This window comes from Oryctolagus cuniculus, chromosome 6 (assembly GCF_964237555.1).
Source record: "Oryctolagus cuniculus chromosome 6, mOryCun1.1, whole genome shotgun sequence".
Lineage (NCBI taxonomy): Eukaryota > Metazoa > Chordata > Mammalia > Lagomorpha > Leporidae > Oryctolagus > Oryctolagus cuniculus.
Genome location: NC_091437.1, coordinates 38,333,735 through 38,352,807, shown reverse-complemented (window position 1 = coordinate 38,352,807; position 19,073 = coordinate 38,333,735). Strand labels below are relative to the sequence as shown.

General features: G+C 51.9%; 1 protein-coding gene and 1 non-coding gene across 2 annotated transcripts; one reads left to right on the top strand and one right to left on the bottom strand.

The window, feature by feature from the left end:
* Positions 1 to 1,169: 1,169 nt before the first annotated feature.
* Positions 1,170 to 14,766, bottom strand: GM2A (ganglioside GM2 activator). Its single transcript, XM_002710320.5, has 4 exons — positions 14,399 to 14,766; positions 9,002 to 9,154; positions 3,156 to 3,338; positions 1,170 to 2,782 (listed from the first exon to the last, which is right to left on the bottom strand). Exons 1-4 carry the CDS (start codon positions 14,486 to 14,488, stop codon positions 2,627 to 2,629), a joined length of 582 nt encoding a protein of 193 aa, XP_002710366.2. The 5' UTR covers positions 14,489 to 14,766; the 3' UTR covers positions 1,170 to 2,626.
* Positions 4,135 to 4,238, top strand: LOC127490850 (U6 spliceosomal RNA). The gene has a single exon (XR_007919242.1). It is a non-coding gene; the product is annotated as a U6 spliceosomal RNA (small nuclear RNA).
* Positions 14,767 to 19,073: the final 4,307 nt, after the last annotated feature.

Below are 19,073 nucleotides of genomic sequence, written 5' to 3'. Positions count from 1 at the left end.
TTTTGATTTCTCTTCATATCCTGGTTGAATTTAATCATTTAGAAGGTATTGGTTTTCATCCGTGGTTCTTGGCTCCTATCTCCACTCCCAAGGCAAGCCAAAGGAACTAGAATTTCTCTTCCCCAAAATGAGTCAGAGAAACTGATCTCCCCCAACCTTTCTGTCTCGGAGCTGACTACACAGCAATTCTCTGGCCTATCCCTGTCCGAGACCCTCCCCCTCGGTCCAGGGGCCCGTGCGCGTGTGCGGGGCTGAGCACTCCCGAGCTGTGTCCTGGCCTTTCTGCTAATGCTGATGTATCAGCGGGTAGAGTTCTTCCTCATTCCCTTTTTAGAGCTAAATAATACTCCAGCCTGTGGTTAAGCCAAATGGGTTATTCAGCCATTTTTTCCCATATGACCATTTACATTGTTTTCAATATTTGTAAGCACAGTGCTAAATACGGCTAACCTTGTGTGTGTGCATTTTCATCTTGCTGGACAAATTACCCATGTCTTCAAGGGTAATTGCCGGCAGTGCAATGGCTGCCAAAAGTCACACCTGGCATGGCAGGCAAACAAAGATTAATTGAGCTGATGAAGTTCCCTCCAAGAATGTGAACCCAAAAACAACTCTGAGGGGTGGGCGTCTGGGCCAGTGATTAAAATGCCTGCATCCCACACCAGAGAGCCTGGATTCAATGTCATCCTCTGGCTCCTGATTCAGCTTCCTGCTAATGCGGACCCTGAGAGGCAGCAGGGATGGCTCAAGTGATTGGTTTCCTATCACCCAAGGAAGATCTGGACTGAGTTCATAGCTCCTGGCTTTGGCCGTAGCCACTGCAGGTATTTCAGAGGTGAACCAGTGGATGGGAGTCCCCAACCCCTCCCTCTCTCTAATAAATAATCATTAAAGAAACAAATGTGAAACCAGGCTAGAAGATCCAATAGAGGGGGAAAAGACTGTACTTCTCGTAAGGGAAACACAGAAGAGCAAACCAAAGACTCACCCTGCAAGGTGATTAACAGGAAGAAGCAGAGATAATGAGCAACTCACGAGACCAAAAAGCACATTCCCAGGACCGCATCAGCTCACTGGTGCACTGCAACAAGGCCTCTGACCACCCACTGCACCCAAGCTTCTGAAACCCCGCGGGGTGATCAGCAGTGTGCACAAAGACCAAGGAGGACTTCTCAGCAAGTACAAAAGGTTTATTGCCATTCTAGGTTTCAGCAAGTTGTCATAGTGGTGCAGTGCGGCGGTGGGCACCATGGGCAGCCTGACCCAAGTCTGCCTCTTTGCCACACCCTGCTCCACAGAGCAGCCGCTGCTGGTGCCAACTCTTCAGCAGCTCTCCCAGTCCCCGGTGGGTCGCTGAGGCTGAAGCAGGCAGTCGTGTGATCCCTGAAGCTCAGGGCTCTGAGACACAGCCCGCACCTCCACCAGCACTGGACAAGCCTTCTCCTGGAGACCACACACTGTGCGTTTGGACCCCTCTGAGGGGAGAAATGGTGCCACAGGATGTGCTTTAGACTAAAGAACAAGGCCATACAATTAGACCCAAGGTTGCAAACTGCAGTTTGCAAACATCCATTTGGCCCCTGGGGCTGTACGCTTTTTAAAAATAATAATAATTGCTAACATTTTAAAAGGTAAGATTTCATATAAAAATCTGGATTTGGGGCCTCTCCAATGGCAAAAAGTTGAGCCTCTCTGGCAATACTGGCTGGGCACACAGTGTTCTTCTATGGCACTGAGCAGAGCTGGAGAGCAGGCGCTCCCCATGGACTGATGGGCTGTCCTGCCAGCATTCCCAGCAGAGACGGGGCCTCAGCGGCCTGTGTGCTGGTGTGTTGTATGGAGTATCACAAGAGTGTGCAATAATGGAGGTCTTGGCTTTATCCAAAAAGGAGAAATGGAAGTCGGATCTCAATGCACCATGTTCCCAGTGGTCCTTGTCACCCGTTGAAGTCCCTTGCTTGGCCCCACAGGAACCTGTGTTTGTAAGTGATCTCCAACGTCAAACATTCCCAATTGTCTCCCCCGAGGGACTCCCTGCCCCACCTGCTGTCTTCTCCAGGATACACCAAGCCCTAGTGTTAACTGGACAAACTCAGAAAGGATATTAATCACAGAAATGAAGCGAGGAGGAGACTAAGAGCAACTATTTTAGCCCCTTCATTGTAAGAATGGTTTAGAGTAGAACGAAAAATGTTAATATGCTCTCTCTGCTTTTAAGTCAGTGACTTAAAAAAAAAAAAAGGGAGAAAGTCACCAAGGGGTTTCAGGAGGCCAACCTGGGTCAGTCTGAACTGAGTTTCCCCAGACTCACGGGTTCCCAGCCCATGACTGCTTTGGAAATGAATGAGACTCTTGGAAAGCCATAGGGTGGGCTGGACCATGAGGTGACCAGCCCAGCAGGTGTCCTGGGCCACCAGGAACTGCCCAACACATCCTCCCTGGGCTAGGGCAGATTGCGCCAGCCAAAAACCCAAGTGGTACAAAATGATTTTCAGTGAGGGTAGTGCAATCATTGCAGAGAGGGGCTAGAAACGGGGCAGAGGGTTGGAATTGAGCCTTGGTAAACACAAGATGGAGGAAGAGGACACCTTGCTCCTCCCCCTTCACGTGCTGTGGCCATGCTGCGCTATTTGCCCTTCAGGGAGGCGGCGATCTTGACGCAGGCCAGCCGCTCCTGGCCTCTGGCGAGGACCCCCTCAACGCGGTAGTTGCCGGTGCTGAGCCAGCTGGGCAGCTCCAGATCGGGTATGGTGAACTCGCTCTTGGGCAGTGAGTAGGTGCCCTGTGGGAAAGCAGGGGACCACAGATCAGTGGGAGCCCAGGGTGGGGACACTCTTCCCTGGAACATCTCTAGGATGGAGCCCTGAGCCACCCCTCCCAGTCTGCTGAGGGCCACACGTGCTTGGAGACTGCCCAAGCAGCATAGACTAAGGCTTATTTATAGTTTACGGGTGCTGGAGATAACCTCTAAATTCAAGTCTCCTATTTCACAGATGGAAAAACTGAGGCCCCCAAGAGACAAGCAATTCCACATAGGTCATGCCGACTTCCACATCCAGGGACATCCAGATCTGCTGGGGAGGAGGCAGAGACCCTCCTGTGCAAACCCTCTCTCTTTGGCCACAGGGCAATGCTCCTCCTGCCCGAGTACTCACTTCTTTGAAGGGGCAGTGGCAGGGGAGTCCATAGGTATGCAGGGGCTCTGGACAGGACTCCCCAGGGGGAATGAGCGTAGCCAGCATGTTACAGACGTCATCATAGGTGCAGCTGCCGAGCTGTTCCACGCAGGGGACCTTGATCCAGAAACCTGCCACTTCCTTCTCCACAGTTAATATCACCTGGTAAGAAAGAGTTTGAAAGGAGTTACAAGTTCCTGTTGTTTTAAGATTTGTTTATGGGGCCGGCACTGTGGCGCAGCAGGTTAAAGCCCTGGCCTGAAGCGCCGGCATCCCATATGGACGCTGGTTCTAGTCCCGGCTGCTCCCTTTCCAATCCAGCTCTCTACTACGGCCTGGGAAAGCAGTAGAAGATGGCCCAGGTCCTTGGGCCCCTGCACCTGCGTGGGAGACCCAGAAGAAGCTCCTGACTCCTGGCTTTGGATCAGTGCAGCTCTGGCTGTTGCAGCCATCTGGGGAGTGAACCAGTGGATGGAAGACCTCTCTCTCTGTCTCTACCTCTCTGTGACTTAGTCTTTCAAATAAATAAAATCTTTTAAAATTTTTAAAAAATAAATTAGAAATTAAGATTTATTTATTTATTCGAAAGGCAGAGTGACAGAGACACAGAAGAATCTTCCATCTGCGGGTTCACTCCCCAAATTCCCACAACAGCCAGGTCTGAACCAGGCTGAAGTCGGCACCCTGAAACTCTATCCGGGTCTCCCATGTGGGTAGTATGAACTCAAGTACCTGAGCCATCACTCATGCCCCCCACCCCCCGGTGTACTGGCAGGGAGCTAGACCAGAAGCTGAGTAGCTGGGACTCTTAGGGATGCAGGCATCCCAAGCAGCAACTCAACCCACTGAGCCACCCTGCCCACCCCATGTGCAAAATCCAGGGCAAAACACACCAGCTCCGCTGCCTCGATAACGGCCTGCATTACATTTTAATCACAGAACTGCTATTTATCTTTTATTTACTTATGTACAGGGAGAGAAAGAACTGGAATGGGACAGAGAAGTTTAGAATGGCAGCTGCACCAGAATGACATGCAAATTCGTGGGTTGTTCCATGTTTTTGGAGGTCATTACGTGATGTAAGCCAAGCACAGAAAGATAAGTGTTAATGATCTCACTCATACGTGGAGTCTGAAAAATAAGTGATCTCATAGTAGTTAAAGATATGATGTTGGTTACCGGAGGCTGGACAGGGAAGCGGGGGGAAGAAGTGAGGAAAGGTTGGTTGAGGGGTACTAGGTTATAGCTAGAAAGCAGTAAGAAGTTTTGGGGTTCTACTGCACAGCAGCATAACTGTAGATAACGCTAACATGCTGTATATTTCTCTGTTTAACAAACACTAGAGGGGCCAGTGCTGTGGCATAGTTGATTAAGCCTCCCCTGTGGTGCCGGCCTCCCAAAGGGGCACCGGTTTGAGTCCCAGCTGCTCCACTTCAGATCCAGCTCACTGGTAATGGCCTGGGAAAGCAGTGGAGGATGGCCCAAGTGCTTGGGCCTCTCTGCACCCATGTGAGAGACCCGGAAGAAGCTCCTGGCTCCTGGTTTCAGATAGGCTAGGCTTTGGCAGTTGCAACCATTTAGGGAATGAAGCAGCAGATAGAAGACCTCTGTCTGTCTCTACCTCTCTCTGTCTGCAACTCTGCCTCTCAAATAAATAAATCTTTAAAAAAAACTAAAAATAGGATTTTGGATGCTTTTACTATAATATTAAATACTAGAAAGGATAAATATAGTTACCCTGAATGGATTTTTTTAACCTTGATTGGATATCACAGAATGTATACGTAGTCTCCAATAAATATGCACAATTTTTATATGCCTGTTACATTTTTTTAAATAAAAATGTTAAAATAGTGGTATGTAAATTGAAAAACTTGGGTGAATTCAACAACAAGTTTCATCACAGAATTTTTGGAGATTCTCTGCTGCAGAATCCCAGAGATACTGTGACCCAGCAATGACATGATGGTGGCACAGGCCCCAGGGTTACCTTCTCCTGGGCCTGTGGCAGACACTAACAACCGGATGTGACTCTTCTCTCCTTTCCCAAACCACATGCGTGCACTGAGCAGGCCCTGTGCAAAGCTCCTTCCACACTCACTGATTAACTCAGTTATTGCTCAAGAAAAACCCCCGTGACAAGGACTGTGCTGGGCCAGGTCGAACAGTGTTACAGGGACACACATTCAAATCAAGAGGCTCTCATACAAAACCGGTCCCAGACTGACATGGACCAGGACCAGACTGCAGGGCACATAAGCACAGGACAGCGTGGGGGGAGTTCAAACTGGAGTGCAGCACACCAACAAGTGGTTCTGCAGTGGACACAATTGTCCCTGCGCATCCACACCCAGGAGCCCCAGGGTACCAGCGTCCTCAGATGTCCTACTCTTTTATTTGCCTCAAATGGCCTTGTCACAGACAATGCACGCATATCTCCCTGTGTACTCCAAGTCACCTCTAGGCTATTATAATACCCAAACAACGTAAATGTTACAGAAGGAGTCCTTACACTGCACCGGGTAGGAAATAAGCAGGTAAGAGGCCTCTGCTCATCATGTTTCCAACCTGTAGTTGGTTGAAAACGTGGATGCAGAATATGCGGACCAGGCTGAGTGGATAAAAAAAACTTTTATTGTTCTGAAAGCAACTATTCACACACCCACCCCCAAGGCAGGCAATGAAGAGGGACAAACTGGTCACTCCCAAAGCAATTACAAAAGGTAAATGAACTCCCACATGCCAAAGACTGGCAGAGATTCTCAGACAATGCTCAGTGCCAGCAAGTGTGCAAAACAAAGGAAAATCTCCTTGCTGCTTGGGGATAATTTGATTTAAATATTTGGAGGCACTTTGGCAACAGTGGAAGACTTAAAACGTTTGTGGCCAGGCCATCAGGAAAGTATAAAAGGAGGCATTATAAGGGTGAGGATAAGGATAATTTCTATTAAACTGTTTATAATAGCAAAATAAATAAATAAAAACTGCCCTGGAAACAAAGCAAAGGTCAACAACAGATTTGTTGTACATAAACTTTGAGAGAGGCACAACAGAATATTCTGGCAATTAAAAATCAGGAGATTAGCCAGCGCCGTGGCTCAATAGGCTAATCCTCCACCTTGTGGCGCCGGCACACCGGGTTCTAGTCCCGGTTGGGGCGCCGGATTCTGTCCCGGTTGCCCCTCTTCCAGGCCAGCTCTCTGCTGTGGCCAGGGAGTGCAGTGGAGGATGGCCCAGGTGCTTGGGCCCTGCACCCCATGGGAGACCAGGAAAAGCACCTGGATCCTGGCTCCTGCCATCGGATCAGCGCAGTGCGCCGGCTGCAGCGGCGGCCATTGGAGGGTGAACCAACGGCAAAGGAAGACCTTTCTCTCTGTCTCTCTCTCTCACTGTCCACTCTGCCTGTCAAAAATAAAAAAAAAAAAAAAAAAAAAAAAAAAAAAAAAAAATCAGGAGATTGACAGCCATCACAGTACACTTAGGTCCACAGAGACAAGGGAGAGCCAGACAGGCTCCGGGCAACCCTGTGTCCAGCAAGGAGACGTAACCAGGCAGGAACAAAGAAGATCCTGACAAGCTGAGAGGCAAGCGTCAGCCTTTGTGCAAATTTGCCAGGCCAAGCATAAGAGGCAGCACCCAGAAGCTTCTGCCAATTTCTCGGTTTGCCAAGAACTGCTCGGAGAGGGGAAGTCCCTGGCTGCTACAGAGACGTGAAAAGTTGAAGATGTTGCAAAGGCAGCTGAAGCTCGCTATGAAAGAGGAATGAGAACTTCAATCCCTCCCAAAGGGGAAACCAAAAAAGAGAACTTCAAGGATCGCGTGCAGCCAAAAGGCCTCCTTCGGACTTCCGCTTTCTGTTCTGAGTATCTCCCAAAAAAATTAAGGGAGAACGCTGCGGGCCATCCCCCGGTGACGCGGCAGAGAAACGGGGCCGCTGACAGGCTGCCTCGGGAAAAGCAGGTTGCTCGGCTGAGAGGGAAATGCAAAGAACCCGCTGCATGGTGAGCTACAGGAAAGCCTGGTGCAGCGAGCAAGGGAGTCGTCCAGGCTGCAAATCAGAGCAGGAGAAAGAAGGAAGAGGAGGAAGACAGGGATGAAGATGAAAGAGATGATGATGAGAAAGATGGTTCTAGCACACACAAATCAGTCTTTTTAAAGAAAAAAAAAAGGAGTCATAAGCTGTGTGAGATTTGCTTTTAAACCATGCAATATTCTGAGGCTGGTGCTGTGGCACAGTGGGTTAACGCCCTGGCCTGAAGTGCCGGCATCCCATATGGGCGCTGGTTCTAGTCCCAGCTGCTCCACTTCCGATCCAGCTCTCTGCTGTGGCCTGGGAAAGCAGTGGAGGATGGCCCAAGTCCTTGGGCCCCTGCGTCTGTGTGGGAGACCTGGAAGAAGCTCCTGGCTCCTGGTTTCGGATTGGTGCAGCTCCGGCCGTTGCAGCCAATTGAGGAGTGCACCAGCAGATGGAAGACACACACACCCCCACCCCCGCCTCCTCTCCTCTCTCTGTAACTCTGACTTTCAAATAAATAAATCTTAAAAAAAAAAAAGTACAATATTATTTTATTTTTCTTGGCGGGGGGCAGGGTACAGGTAGCACATGACCTAATGTGTCTTCAGATAGCCCTTTCCAGGTGGTGTTTTCAATAGCCACGATCCTTGCCTGGAACACTGGGGATTGTAAACTGGCATGGAAATTTAAAGCAGATTCTCCCTGGTGCTCACAAAAATCAGTTTCATATGGGGAAGAGAGCGTTTTCATCTTCAGTTGTCTCCAAATATAGCTTATACAAAATAATTGTTCTGTTAATGAATATCCCTCTGTGAATGCAAAAAAAAAAAAGTTGCAGCTGTTTTGTTGACATTCTGAATGCTTCCAAGTAAATGTAAAATTAATGTAAAAAAATGACTGAACTGGAGCTGGCGTTGCGATGCAGCTAATTAAGCCTCCACTTGGATCAAACCCTGGCTACTCTGCTTCCAATCCAGCAGCAGACAGTGGCCCCCACCCACGTGGTGCTCTCTTGGCTCCATCTGGCTGCTGTGGGCATTTGAGGAACGAATTAGCGAATGGACGATCTCTTGCTGTCTCTGTCTCTGTCACTCTGCTTTTTAAGTAGTTGAGAATAAATAAATAAACATTTAGTTTTTAATGGTTAGGTCAACCTAGGACCAATGCCATAGAAGGAGTATGGAATATATAGCATGATACAAACAAAAAGTAAATCTCATAGCAAGCGTCAGAAGATAATCCCACTAGTATAAATGCACATATATTTACAATTGCATTAAACCGTCTCACAGAATAAATAAAAAGCTACCAGTGACTATCTCTTGAGGAGTGAGCTTAAAGACACTGACAAGGAACACAGCTGATTTCATTTATATGCATTAAAAATAAACATACATGTTAACATGATTTTGCAGGGGAAAGAGGCAAAGAATATCCTACAGAATGTCAAAAGTGCTTATCTGTGCTTTATCACTCGGCAGTAAGATTTCCAGGGATTGATTTATTTTCTTGCTCTTTCAGCCAGTTGTGTTATCCACAGTGACTAAATATTACTGACTAACTGATGTATCTGTCCCATAAATAACAGCTACAAAGCTCAGCTACCCAATGAGAGCCGTCAGCCACTGGTGTCAGCCCTCTGCAGGAAGTGGGGGGCTGACATCAGAGATTCCTGTCAGTCCTGTGATCCTGAGTAAGCCTCTGGATCTGGGGGTGCTTTGCTGCTCTGGGACTCTGGGATCCCAAAACCCTTCCGAGCACCCCGAAGCGGCGCCCTGCGGGGCCCTGCCGGCTGACCCACCGCGCTCACCTTCAGAGGAGTATCGAGGCGTACACCAGTCTTGCCCTCAGTGCTGATGGTCACATTCCCAGGAATGACGACGGGGTCAGGCTCCAGCGTCAGGCTCTTGATCACTGCGGGGTCCTTCCCTTCATCGCAGTTATCCCAGGAAAAGCTACTGAGCTGGCTCAGCGACACAATCCGGCAAGAAAGAAAGGGGAGAAAAGGTTAGGTGGACAAAAGGAACTGCCACAGATAAGAAGAATCAACAGAAAGACTCCAGTGTGACCATGGGTGAGGCACCTCCCCAGCCTGAACCTCAAATTTCACAGTGAACCTTGGGATAACGCCAGTCCTACCTGTTTTGTAGGCAGAGCTAAAAGACTCAGAAGACAGAAACTCCCCTAAAAATATGCTGTAAAGTATAAGGCACAACACAGCAAACACAGAACCTCAAAGCAGAAGATTCACCTAATCTACCTCTGCCCACTGCCTTCTCCCATCCCCCACCTGCCTGCTCCCTGCGGCTCTCCAGCCAGCCCTGGAAAACCAATACAGGGCAAGGTCTTGGTGGAGTCACCATTGCAGCCCCTGCCCGAGACCCCGTTCACATCATTCTCCATGTCCAATCCAGGACCGGGAAACACAAAACACAGTGGGAGGCAGAACAGCGCCAAAGCCCCACCCTCAGGAGGCATGTCATGAACCTGGGGGGAACAGGACTCACACGAACACATGACAAGAGCCCCGTGCTTGATGAACAACACCAAGCCTACCCAGGGCTCACTGACCACCCTCCTGTGACTCACGCCGCATCCCCAATTAGTCACCCTCCACCGTCCCCAAGAGATGCCCCCGTTCTCCCTCCACAACTCCCAGGTCTCCTGTCTCCATCCCTGTCTTGTGCAACTCTGTCCAACCACTCACTCTGCACTCCTCAGCATCCTGTCTACCTGCCTCAGGATACCCAACACCTCCCACACTGTGCAGACTCCCTCCCACCTACTCACACCTTGCCCACCAAAGGACCACCAGCACTCCCACCACCCACCCACACCCTGTCTTGGGAAACAAAACCCGCCAGTCCCACAGGTCCAAGTTGACTTCTGTCTTCGAGACACCCACAGGCAACTGAACCAAGAAGGAACACAGACCCCAGCTAGGGACTGGGGTTCTGCCTGATTCTGGAAATGAGACACAAGAGGCTGAGTCACCTAAGGTCGTGGGGCTTGGTGTCTTGGGTCATGAATTTTGAGTTGGGCCAGAGCACCCAGACCTGAGATCGATGACTACACTGAAAGAGACAAGAATGAAGGGCTCTGCGGGTCTATGGGACAGGAAGCAGACAAAGTCACCCTATCCTACCTACTAAAGCAGGACAAGGTAGCACGAAGGGCGTGGCTTTGGACTGACAGGTGAGTTAATGGAGCATCGGTCAAACACACCTGGGCTGAAATCATAGTCCAGCCTCGTAATTTCACTGTATAAGCCAGTTTACCCCTTCCTCCCAGGCCCGGTCCAAGGAGCTGATACACATGGTTCATAACCCAAGGCCGGGCACAAAGCGTGACTTGGCTCACTAAATGACAGCCATTAGACATTTCAGCCTCCACTTCCTGCCATTGGTTCCATGAAATTCCTTGTATACCTGTAATGAACTTCTCCTTTACTTGAGCTTCTAGGAATGAGTTTCCATTCTTCGGAACGGGAAGTCATGCCGTGACTAAGGAAGGCAGGACGGGGTAGACACCAGTAAATGCTTCCTTCCACATTCATCCCACAGATATTCATGGAGCAACAAGCCCTGGGCTAGGCACTGTGTCCCTGGTGGTAAACAATTAGACACGGTCCCTGCCCTACCTCGAGGAGCTTGCAGTCTAATGTAAATAAACATCGCCCACTAGGATTTGTGAGTGCCATCAAGGAAATGGACAGGAGGGACTCACTTAAGCAGGGCAGTGGGGAAGCAATGCTCCACTAAGACCCGTGTAGGAGGAGGAGTGAGCCACGTGAGTGCGCGGAGGAAGCACCTGCCAGGCAGAGAGAACACAGGCCTGCGGTGGGGCGGAGCTGAGCGGCTGGGGGCACTATGAGGCCACTGGGCTACGTGTGGTGGATGGGGGCCAGCTGAGGTTGCAGGGGTGGCAGAGGCACTAAAGCCAGACCTCACAGCAGGCTGAATGACTTCCCCAGGCCCTGAGGGCTCATAACCAGCTGGCTACCCGCATGGCAGTGCCCAGCCAGCTGCCTCTGCAGCGATACAAGTTTCACGGTTAGGTCAAGGCTCATGAGGAGAGGCGCGATGGATTAGCCATCAAGGCCACCAAGGGCCAGGCCCGGCACAGTGTATTTGCCATCTCCAGCCTAGGCCAACCTGTGGGAGGAGGTACAGCTCTGGAGGCGGTCTTACAGATACAAATCACAGAAGTAGACTAAAATGACAGCTCAGCCACTCTCACTAGCAGAGACCACGCGCAAGTTAACCCCTTGTGGCTCCAAGTCCTCATTTCCTAAGTGGCAGTAATTATATCTTCTCATAGGGCTAATGGGAGCGTTAACATTCCATACACAAAAGGTACAAAGCAAACTCCTCTAGACTGCTAAGCTCATGAAAAACAAAGACAGACTGAGAAACTCATTGGCCACTGGAGCGGGAGTCATGACAACAATGGCAACAGGATTCCCTACACTGAGTCCTGGAACAGAAAGAGTATGTTAATAGAAAACTGGCAGTGGGATGGGAGTTGTGGCACAGTGGGTTAAGCCACCACTTGAGATGCTTGCCTCCTATATCAGAGTGGCTGGTTCAAGTCCCGGCTCCTCTACTTCAGATCCAGTTTCCTGCTACTGCACATGCTGGGAGGCAGCAGATGGTGGCTCAAGTCCTTGGGGCCTTGCACCATGTGGGATATCTGCATGGAGTTCCAGACTCCTGGGTTCAGCCTGGCCCAGCCCCAGCTGTTGCAAGTATGTAGGGAATAAACCAGTGGATGAAAGATCTCTTGTTCTCCCTCTCTCTCTCCTTCTCTCTGTTGCTTTGCATTTTAAATAATTAAACCCTTTCTAAAAATGAAAAAAGACAACTGAGGAAATCCAACTAAAATCTAGAACTAATAGTCATGCATCGATGTTGGAGTCTTAGTTTTGACAAATGCACAATGACAATTTAAGACACTAACATGAGAAACTGGGTGAGGGGTCTTACAGAGAAGCCATAGTATCTCTGTAATTTTTCTCTAAGTCTGAAATTATTCCCAAATCAAAAGTTTACTAGGAAAAAAAGCACGTGGCTCAGTGAACATCACATAGCATATGGCACTAAATAATATGCACTATACAGCACCATAACAAAGAGTCTATTAAGCATGTACTACATGCCCAGCCTGAAGCTAAACATTCTCCCCTGTTAACTAACACTCAGGCCCGAGCCACAAGTCCGGTTAAAGCTAGCAGATGGTTAAAACCCCAGCCTACAGCACCAGCATCCCATATGATGCCAGTTCAAGTCCCGGCTGCTCCACTTCTGATCTAGCTCCTTAACAACACACCTGGGAAAGTAGTGAAGGATGGCCCAAGTCCTTGGGCCCCTGCACCCACGTGGGAGACCTAGAAGAAGCTCCTGGCTCCTGGCTTCAGATTGGTTCAGCTCGGGCCATTGCAGCCATTTGGGGAGTGGAATACCAGATGATAGACCTCTCTCTCTCTCTCTCTCTCCCCTTAAAAAAAAAAAAAAAAAAAAAAAAAGCTAGAAGAGGATCCAGGTTCCCGGATGCTCAAACTCTAACACCTACCCACAGTCTCAGGATCAGGGCTCTGAATCATGTGAGCCCAGAGAAGACTACAGGTTACAACAGACAAGGATAGAAAGTGCCACTTCCTATGGAAGCTTGGTTGAGTTCCCATGGGCCTGGGTGAGGTGGGGGTCTCCAGTACCTCTCTCTCTCTCTCTCTTTTTTTTTTTTTTTTTTTTTGACAGGCAGAGTGGATAGTGAGAGAGAGAGATAAAGGTCTTCCTTTTGCCGTTGGTTCACCCTCCAATGGCCGCCACAGCTGGCGCGCTGCGGCCGGTGCACCGCGCTGACCCGAAGGCAGGAGCCAGGTGCTTCTCCTGGTCTCCCATGGGGTGCAGGGCCCAAGCACTTGAGCCATTCTCTACTGCCTTGCCTGGCCACAGCAGAGAGCTGGCCTGGAAGAGGGGCAACCGGGAAAGAATCCGGCGCCCCGACCTGGACTAGAAGCCAGTGTGCTAGCACCGCTAGGTGGAGGATTAGCCTATTGAGCCGCGGCGCCGGCCATCCAGTACCTCTCTTAAACTGCCAGCAGGGGACCCTCTAGTGTGCCAAGGCATCCGTAGCCAGGTCACAGAGGAGCAAGTGCAGGGCTTGCATGCAAACCCTACCTCATAGTGGACTGACCTGGAGCCAAGACAAACAAGCTCAACCCACACTCAGGCCCCTGCTCCTTCATTAAGTAGGCAGAACAGACAGCCTGCCACCCAGGCACGGTGAGGCCAAGCCTGCTGGCTGCTATCACTTCACTTGCAATTTTAGAGCTCTCTCATTCACGAAAGCCTCTGCCTTCATTCACAACTCTCCAAGAAGCCGGTTGGCATCACACCCATCTTACTGAGGAGAGCAAGGTGCATGCATTCCATGGACTGGGGCAGAGAAAGAGTCGCACATCTGGCACTGTTCCTAGCTCTCAAAGCTTCCCAGGGTATAGGGAGGGAAGCGATCTAGAGCAGACTCCTCTGCTCCAGAGATGTGTCTTGCCCAGCTATGCAGCAAAGAGGACGTGGGAGTGAGCTGCTTAGTTCTCAAAATGATAGCACTTCCCTCTCCCAGGGGTCTGCAGCATGAGGTGCTGTGGAGTGAACAGGGAAGCTGGAAGGGGTGGGGGGGGGGCGAGAGGCGGGATGTGGAGTTGGGGTTGGCCTCTTGGTGTCTCACCACAAGGAGCAGAGGGGTCTCAGGGCCGGATCTTTGTCACCAGATGGGCCAGCGTGGACCCTCTGGCCTGCACGGCTCTCAAACCCACCCACCCCTCAGGAAAACCCGGAGCACTGGAACAGGCGGAGGGACGGGGTGCCAGGCCTTATCCTGGAGTGACTTGAAGTCACGGCGTGGGAGGCGAGCAGGGAGCAGGGCAACGGGGCAGAATCTCTGGGCCTGGGATTGGCGCCTTCGTTTTGCGCTCAGAAAAGAGCAGGAGAGCAGAAGTGAGATGAACCCCTGCAAACGAGCCGGGGGGCTGAACAGGGCCTTGGAGGTCAGCTGAAGGACCAAGAGTCCCAGAATTAGCGGTTTGGGGCCCCGACGGCGGAGAAGCAACTCTAGGAACAGTGGCCACCCCTTCATCCCACTCGGAGCCGCACACACCCGGGGGCGGGCAGGCTGCCATTAAACTCCTAAAGCAGGAGGCACTCACCTGGTTCTGGAGAAGGTGCGCAGGGGACGCGGGGTGGGCGAGGAGCAAGCCCAAGGCGACCAGGAGAGCAACCTGCATCGGAGAGTGCATCGCGAAGGGCGGTTCCACGCCACGCTCACTGCACAGTCTGCCGCGGCGGCTGCGTCTTTAAATGCCTGCCTGCACTGATGATGCAAAGCTGGGCATTGCTATGCAAAGCAGAGCCCAGCCACTCGCGGGGTCGCCCCGCCCCTCCCGGTCCAGCCCGGAATGGGACGGGAGTCTCCCGGCTCCGCCTCCTTGAGGCCCTCCCAGCTTGGGAATCCAGGTCCTCCTCCTGGGCGGAGGGTGGGGAAAGGGCGGAGAGAGGCGGGGAGCGCCGAGAAGGGGCGGGGCTCGGTAAGGCCAGGGAGGGAGAAGAGCCCCTGGCGGGGGGGCTGGGCTGAGCTCCGGGGAGGGGCGGAGCTGAGCGCCGAGGAGGGGCGGGGCGGAGCCCCAGGGAGGGGCGGAGCTGAGCGCCGGGGAGGGGCGGAGCTGAGCGCCGGGGAGAGGCGGAGCTGAGCGCCGAGGAGGGGCGGAGCTGAGCGCCGAGGAGGGGCGGGGCGGAGCGCCGGACCAGGAAGGAGCCGAACGGCGTTTTCCGAGTCTCGCTCATCGACCGTGACCGCGGTAAGCACTTCTAGGAACCCACGAATTCAGTGTTTGCGCAACCAAGTCTTTCTTGACAGAAATGTCAGCCGCGTGTTGACATTAGCTTCCTCATCCATGTGAGGAATCGCTGCCTTATAGTTATTACTATAGCTAACCGTAAGTACTGTCTTTTGAAAGAACCCAGGTTGTTTTGCCCTGTGTTAGCACTAGGCATCTGATACACAGTGATAGCTCTACCAGGGCCACGCAGCTGGGAGAAGGTAGAGCAAGGCCGAGATTCTACACACCATCAGCCGGCACTTGGTTAGGTGACTGCGTTAGCTGAGGCTGGATTGTGTTTTTAAGGGAATAGCATTTGTACCGAGTTACCACCAGTCCGCGGACTTGTGTCACTAACAGATTCCCAGTGTTGGGCATGTAGCAGGCACCCAATGGCTGTGAACAAATGAATGTGTGAGCAGAATTTAAAACTCATCTATTCATCTTTATTTTTAGAAAGATTTTATCTATTTATTTGAGAGGTAGAATTACAGAGAGAGAGAGGGAGAGACTCCCCAAATGGCCGCAACAGCTAGAGCTGAGCTGATCCAAAGCCAGGAGCTTCTTTTGGGTCTCCCACACGGATGCAGGGACCCAAGCACTTGGGCCATCTTCCACCACTTTCCCAGGCCATAGCAGAGAGCTAGATCAGAAGAGGAGCAGCCAGGACTTGAACCAGCACCCATATGGGATGCTGGCACTGCAAGGCGAGGCTTAACCCACTACACCACAACGCCAGCCCTGTAATCATCTTTTTTTAAAACAAACTTTTAATTTTTGAATTAGTTTTAGGTTTATATAGAAAAGTCTCAAAAGTAGTACAGAACTCCTCCAGTCTCCCCTGTTGCTAACATCACAATAGGTACTGTTATGGAACCCAAGTGTGGTACTTCTCACAAGAGAACCTAGTAATTCAGGGGACAAGGACTGGAAGCAAACAGACAAGTCTGTGCAGGCTGCTAGCCATTGGGGAAGGTGGCATGCTATTGCCTGGGCCTCATGCACCCTTTCCCATAAGGAGAGAGAACTGAAATTTATATAAGGAAATACAGATTTAACTGCCTGACTGCCATCATGGGATCACGGGACAGGGCCAGCTGCACAGGGGTCTCTGGCTGGTGGGAAGGGGCTGGGTGGCATCGCGGTGGGGACTCTCAGCCCTAGTCACAGTCCAAGCTCTGGTCGGGCTGACTGAGCTGCCCCAAGTTACTTTGCAACTTCAGCTGGCTGTCTCCAGGCCAGCTCCTGGAATTCTCCGGCAGGCATTATTTGCCTGTCGAATTGGACAGACACTCTCATGAGGCACAAGTCTGGCTTTTGTCCACCAGAAGGTGAAAAGGCCGATGCGTTCTGTGTGGTTACAACTGAGAACCTATGCTGCCTCCTCGCCAGTTTGCAGGCCGCTGGGAGCCTGAGCTGCAGCCCCGCCCTCCCATAGCACCCACGGGATCGCCCCGCCACACCACGCCACGCCATGCCACGCCATGCCACGCAGACCCCAGCAAATGTTCCTGGCCTTGAGTCTGCGGCAAGTGGCGGAGCAGCATGGTGTTGGTAGAGGAGCTGGCGAGGTGCTGATGCCCATCCGGGTCAGGAACACCCCAGCCAGCTGTGCATGGCATGGTCCTGATGCAGACAAACCCTCTGCCTCGGTCCTCGCAGACTCTCATGCTCCCCACAGGAAAGACCCCAAATACAGGGCATGGCACCATTTCCTGGTCGCCTCCAGGGCCAGTGGCTCAGCGCTCTCTGACCGCGCAGGTCTGGGCCTCCAAGTGGCCAGTCTGGAGATCCCTGTGGCGTCCCTGGACAGAAGGGGCTGAGGGGAATGGCTGTGTGCGGGAGGAGAGTGCAGCCGGGAGGCCGGGCGGAGCTCGGGCGCCCCACCAGATGGCGCTGCGGTGGCTTCCTGCCGCCTGCTCCTTCGGAGTCCAGATCAGCCCCACTTCATGTTCAGGTCAAAGACAAAAGTGCAGGTAAAAAGAGCGAAGTATCCAAGCGTCAGAGACAGCGCCTCTGCCTCCTCCTTTTGTGAGCCGGAGCCCCACCTGTGGGTCTCAAGTGGCCTAGGGCGTCACTAGCAGCTCTGGCGGCTCTGTGTTACTGGAAAAAGACATTGTGAAGGTGTTGCCAGATGCGGTGTCTAGACAAAGAGCAGTGGTGGGTGACGGGTTGTCAGGATCCTTAAGTGTGGATCACTCTGCACCCGGGTAAGGAAGGCTGTTGCTAGCAGTTGGATATTAATGAAAACATTGTGGCAATCTGAAACACAAAACTAAGAACCCAGCATTGACACAGTAATGGTCACTAAGCTCCCAACTAATGACCTTCCGGTTGCAGTAAGCTCTTCCCCTCCCATCTAGCCCAGTCCCTCATTACGCACAGTGCACTGAGGTCCACAGAAGAAACTTTGCCCAGTGTCACGCTGTTAGCAGAAGAGAAGCTAGAAGCCCTTGCTCCTGAGGCTGATCCAGAGACCAGATGGGATGCCTTTGTGTGTCTGCTCCCTGTGCCTGTGGGGTGCACAGTGTCAACATTCGTAGGACCTGGAGCCTCACTGGGAGACAGGAAGGGGGCTACACAGACCCCACACCCCCCGGCATCAGGCCTTCTCCATCTTTGTAGCAGCCAAGTCCTCTACACCCCACTACCCACTTCTTTCCCACTGCTAAGTCTCAGACCCAGTCCATTACTGCCCAAGAGGTCCATGACCTTGGGCAGTAGAAGGTGGCTTCTCCCAGCTGCCTTAGAGGACTTCTCTGTGAGCAGCTGAGGGGACCTGGCAGGTGCAGATGAAGGACTTGGAGTCCACAGGCACAGTGTCTGGAAAGTAAGACTGTAACCAGGGTGGCCGGAGGGATGGCACAGTGGCTGGACAGAATGGTTTCTCCATGTCAGACAGACCCCAGGTTTGTACCCTGCCCTGACACCTGCTGCTATGAGAGCCTGGACAAGGACCTCAGCCTCTGTGGCTTCAGCTTCCTCATTTTTTAAAAAAAATGAGAATGAAAATACCTCTCAGTGATAAGCTATTCACCAGTAATTGAACAGACCGAAGGCCTTGTCTCCACCCCATGGGCACACCCGCAACCCACTACAACTGTAGTCTTACTGAAGAGCAATCAGAAAGAAATAAAAGATTTAGCATCAAGGATTCATACCAAAAGACGAAAAACTAGGGTCAAGTGATACCAAGTGGGGGCAGACTGTGTTTGCCTCTGATAGGGATTCTCTGAGGAGGTGGGCTTTCCCCGTCCTTGAGCAACATTTGGGGGAAGAGCCAGGGTGAACATTCATCATGGTCAAGAGCCTCAGGCCGTGGTTGCCAGCCAGGGCTGGCCATTGCAGTCCTCTGGGAGCTTTATATTAAACTGCAGCCCCTGAGCCACACTGCAGACATCTGAACCCCTAGAGGTGAGTCCTAACCATAGGTGCTTTTAAAAAATTTCAGATGGGCACAGGTGTTGTGGCGAGGCAGGTTAAGCTGCTGCCTGGGATGCCCACATCCCACACTGGAGTGTCTGGGACCGAATCCCTCTTTGCTTTTTTTTTTTTTTTTTTTTGGACAGGCAGAGTGGATAGTGAGAGAGAGAGAGAGAGAGAGAAAGGTCTTCCTTTTTGCCGTTGATTCACCCTCCAATGGCCGCCACAGCTGGCGCGCTGCGGCCGGCGCACCACGCTGATCCGAAGGCAGGAGCCAGGTGCTTCTCCTGGTCTCCCATGGGGTGCAGGGCCCAAGCACTTGGGCCATCCTCCACTGCCTTCCCGGGCCACAGCAGAGAGCTGGCCTGGAAGAGGGGCAACCGGGACAGAATCCGGCGCCCCGACCGGGACTAGAACCCAGTGTGCCGGTGCCGCTAGGCGGAGGATTAGCCTAGTGAGCCGCGGCGCCTGCCCCGCTTTGCTTCTGATCCAGCTTCCTGCTCATTTGCAGCTCCAGGAGGTGGCTGATGATACACAAATACCCGGCTCCCTGCCACCCATGTGGGAGCTCCTGCTAGACCAC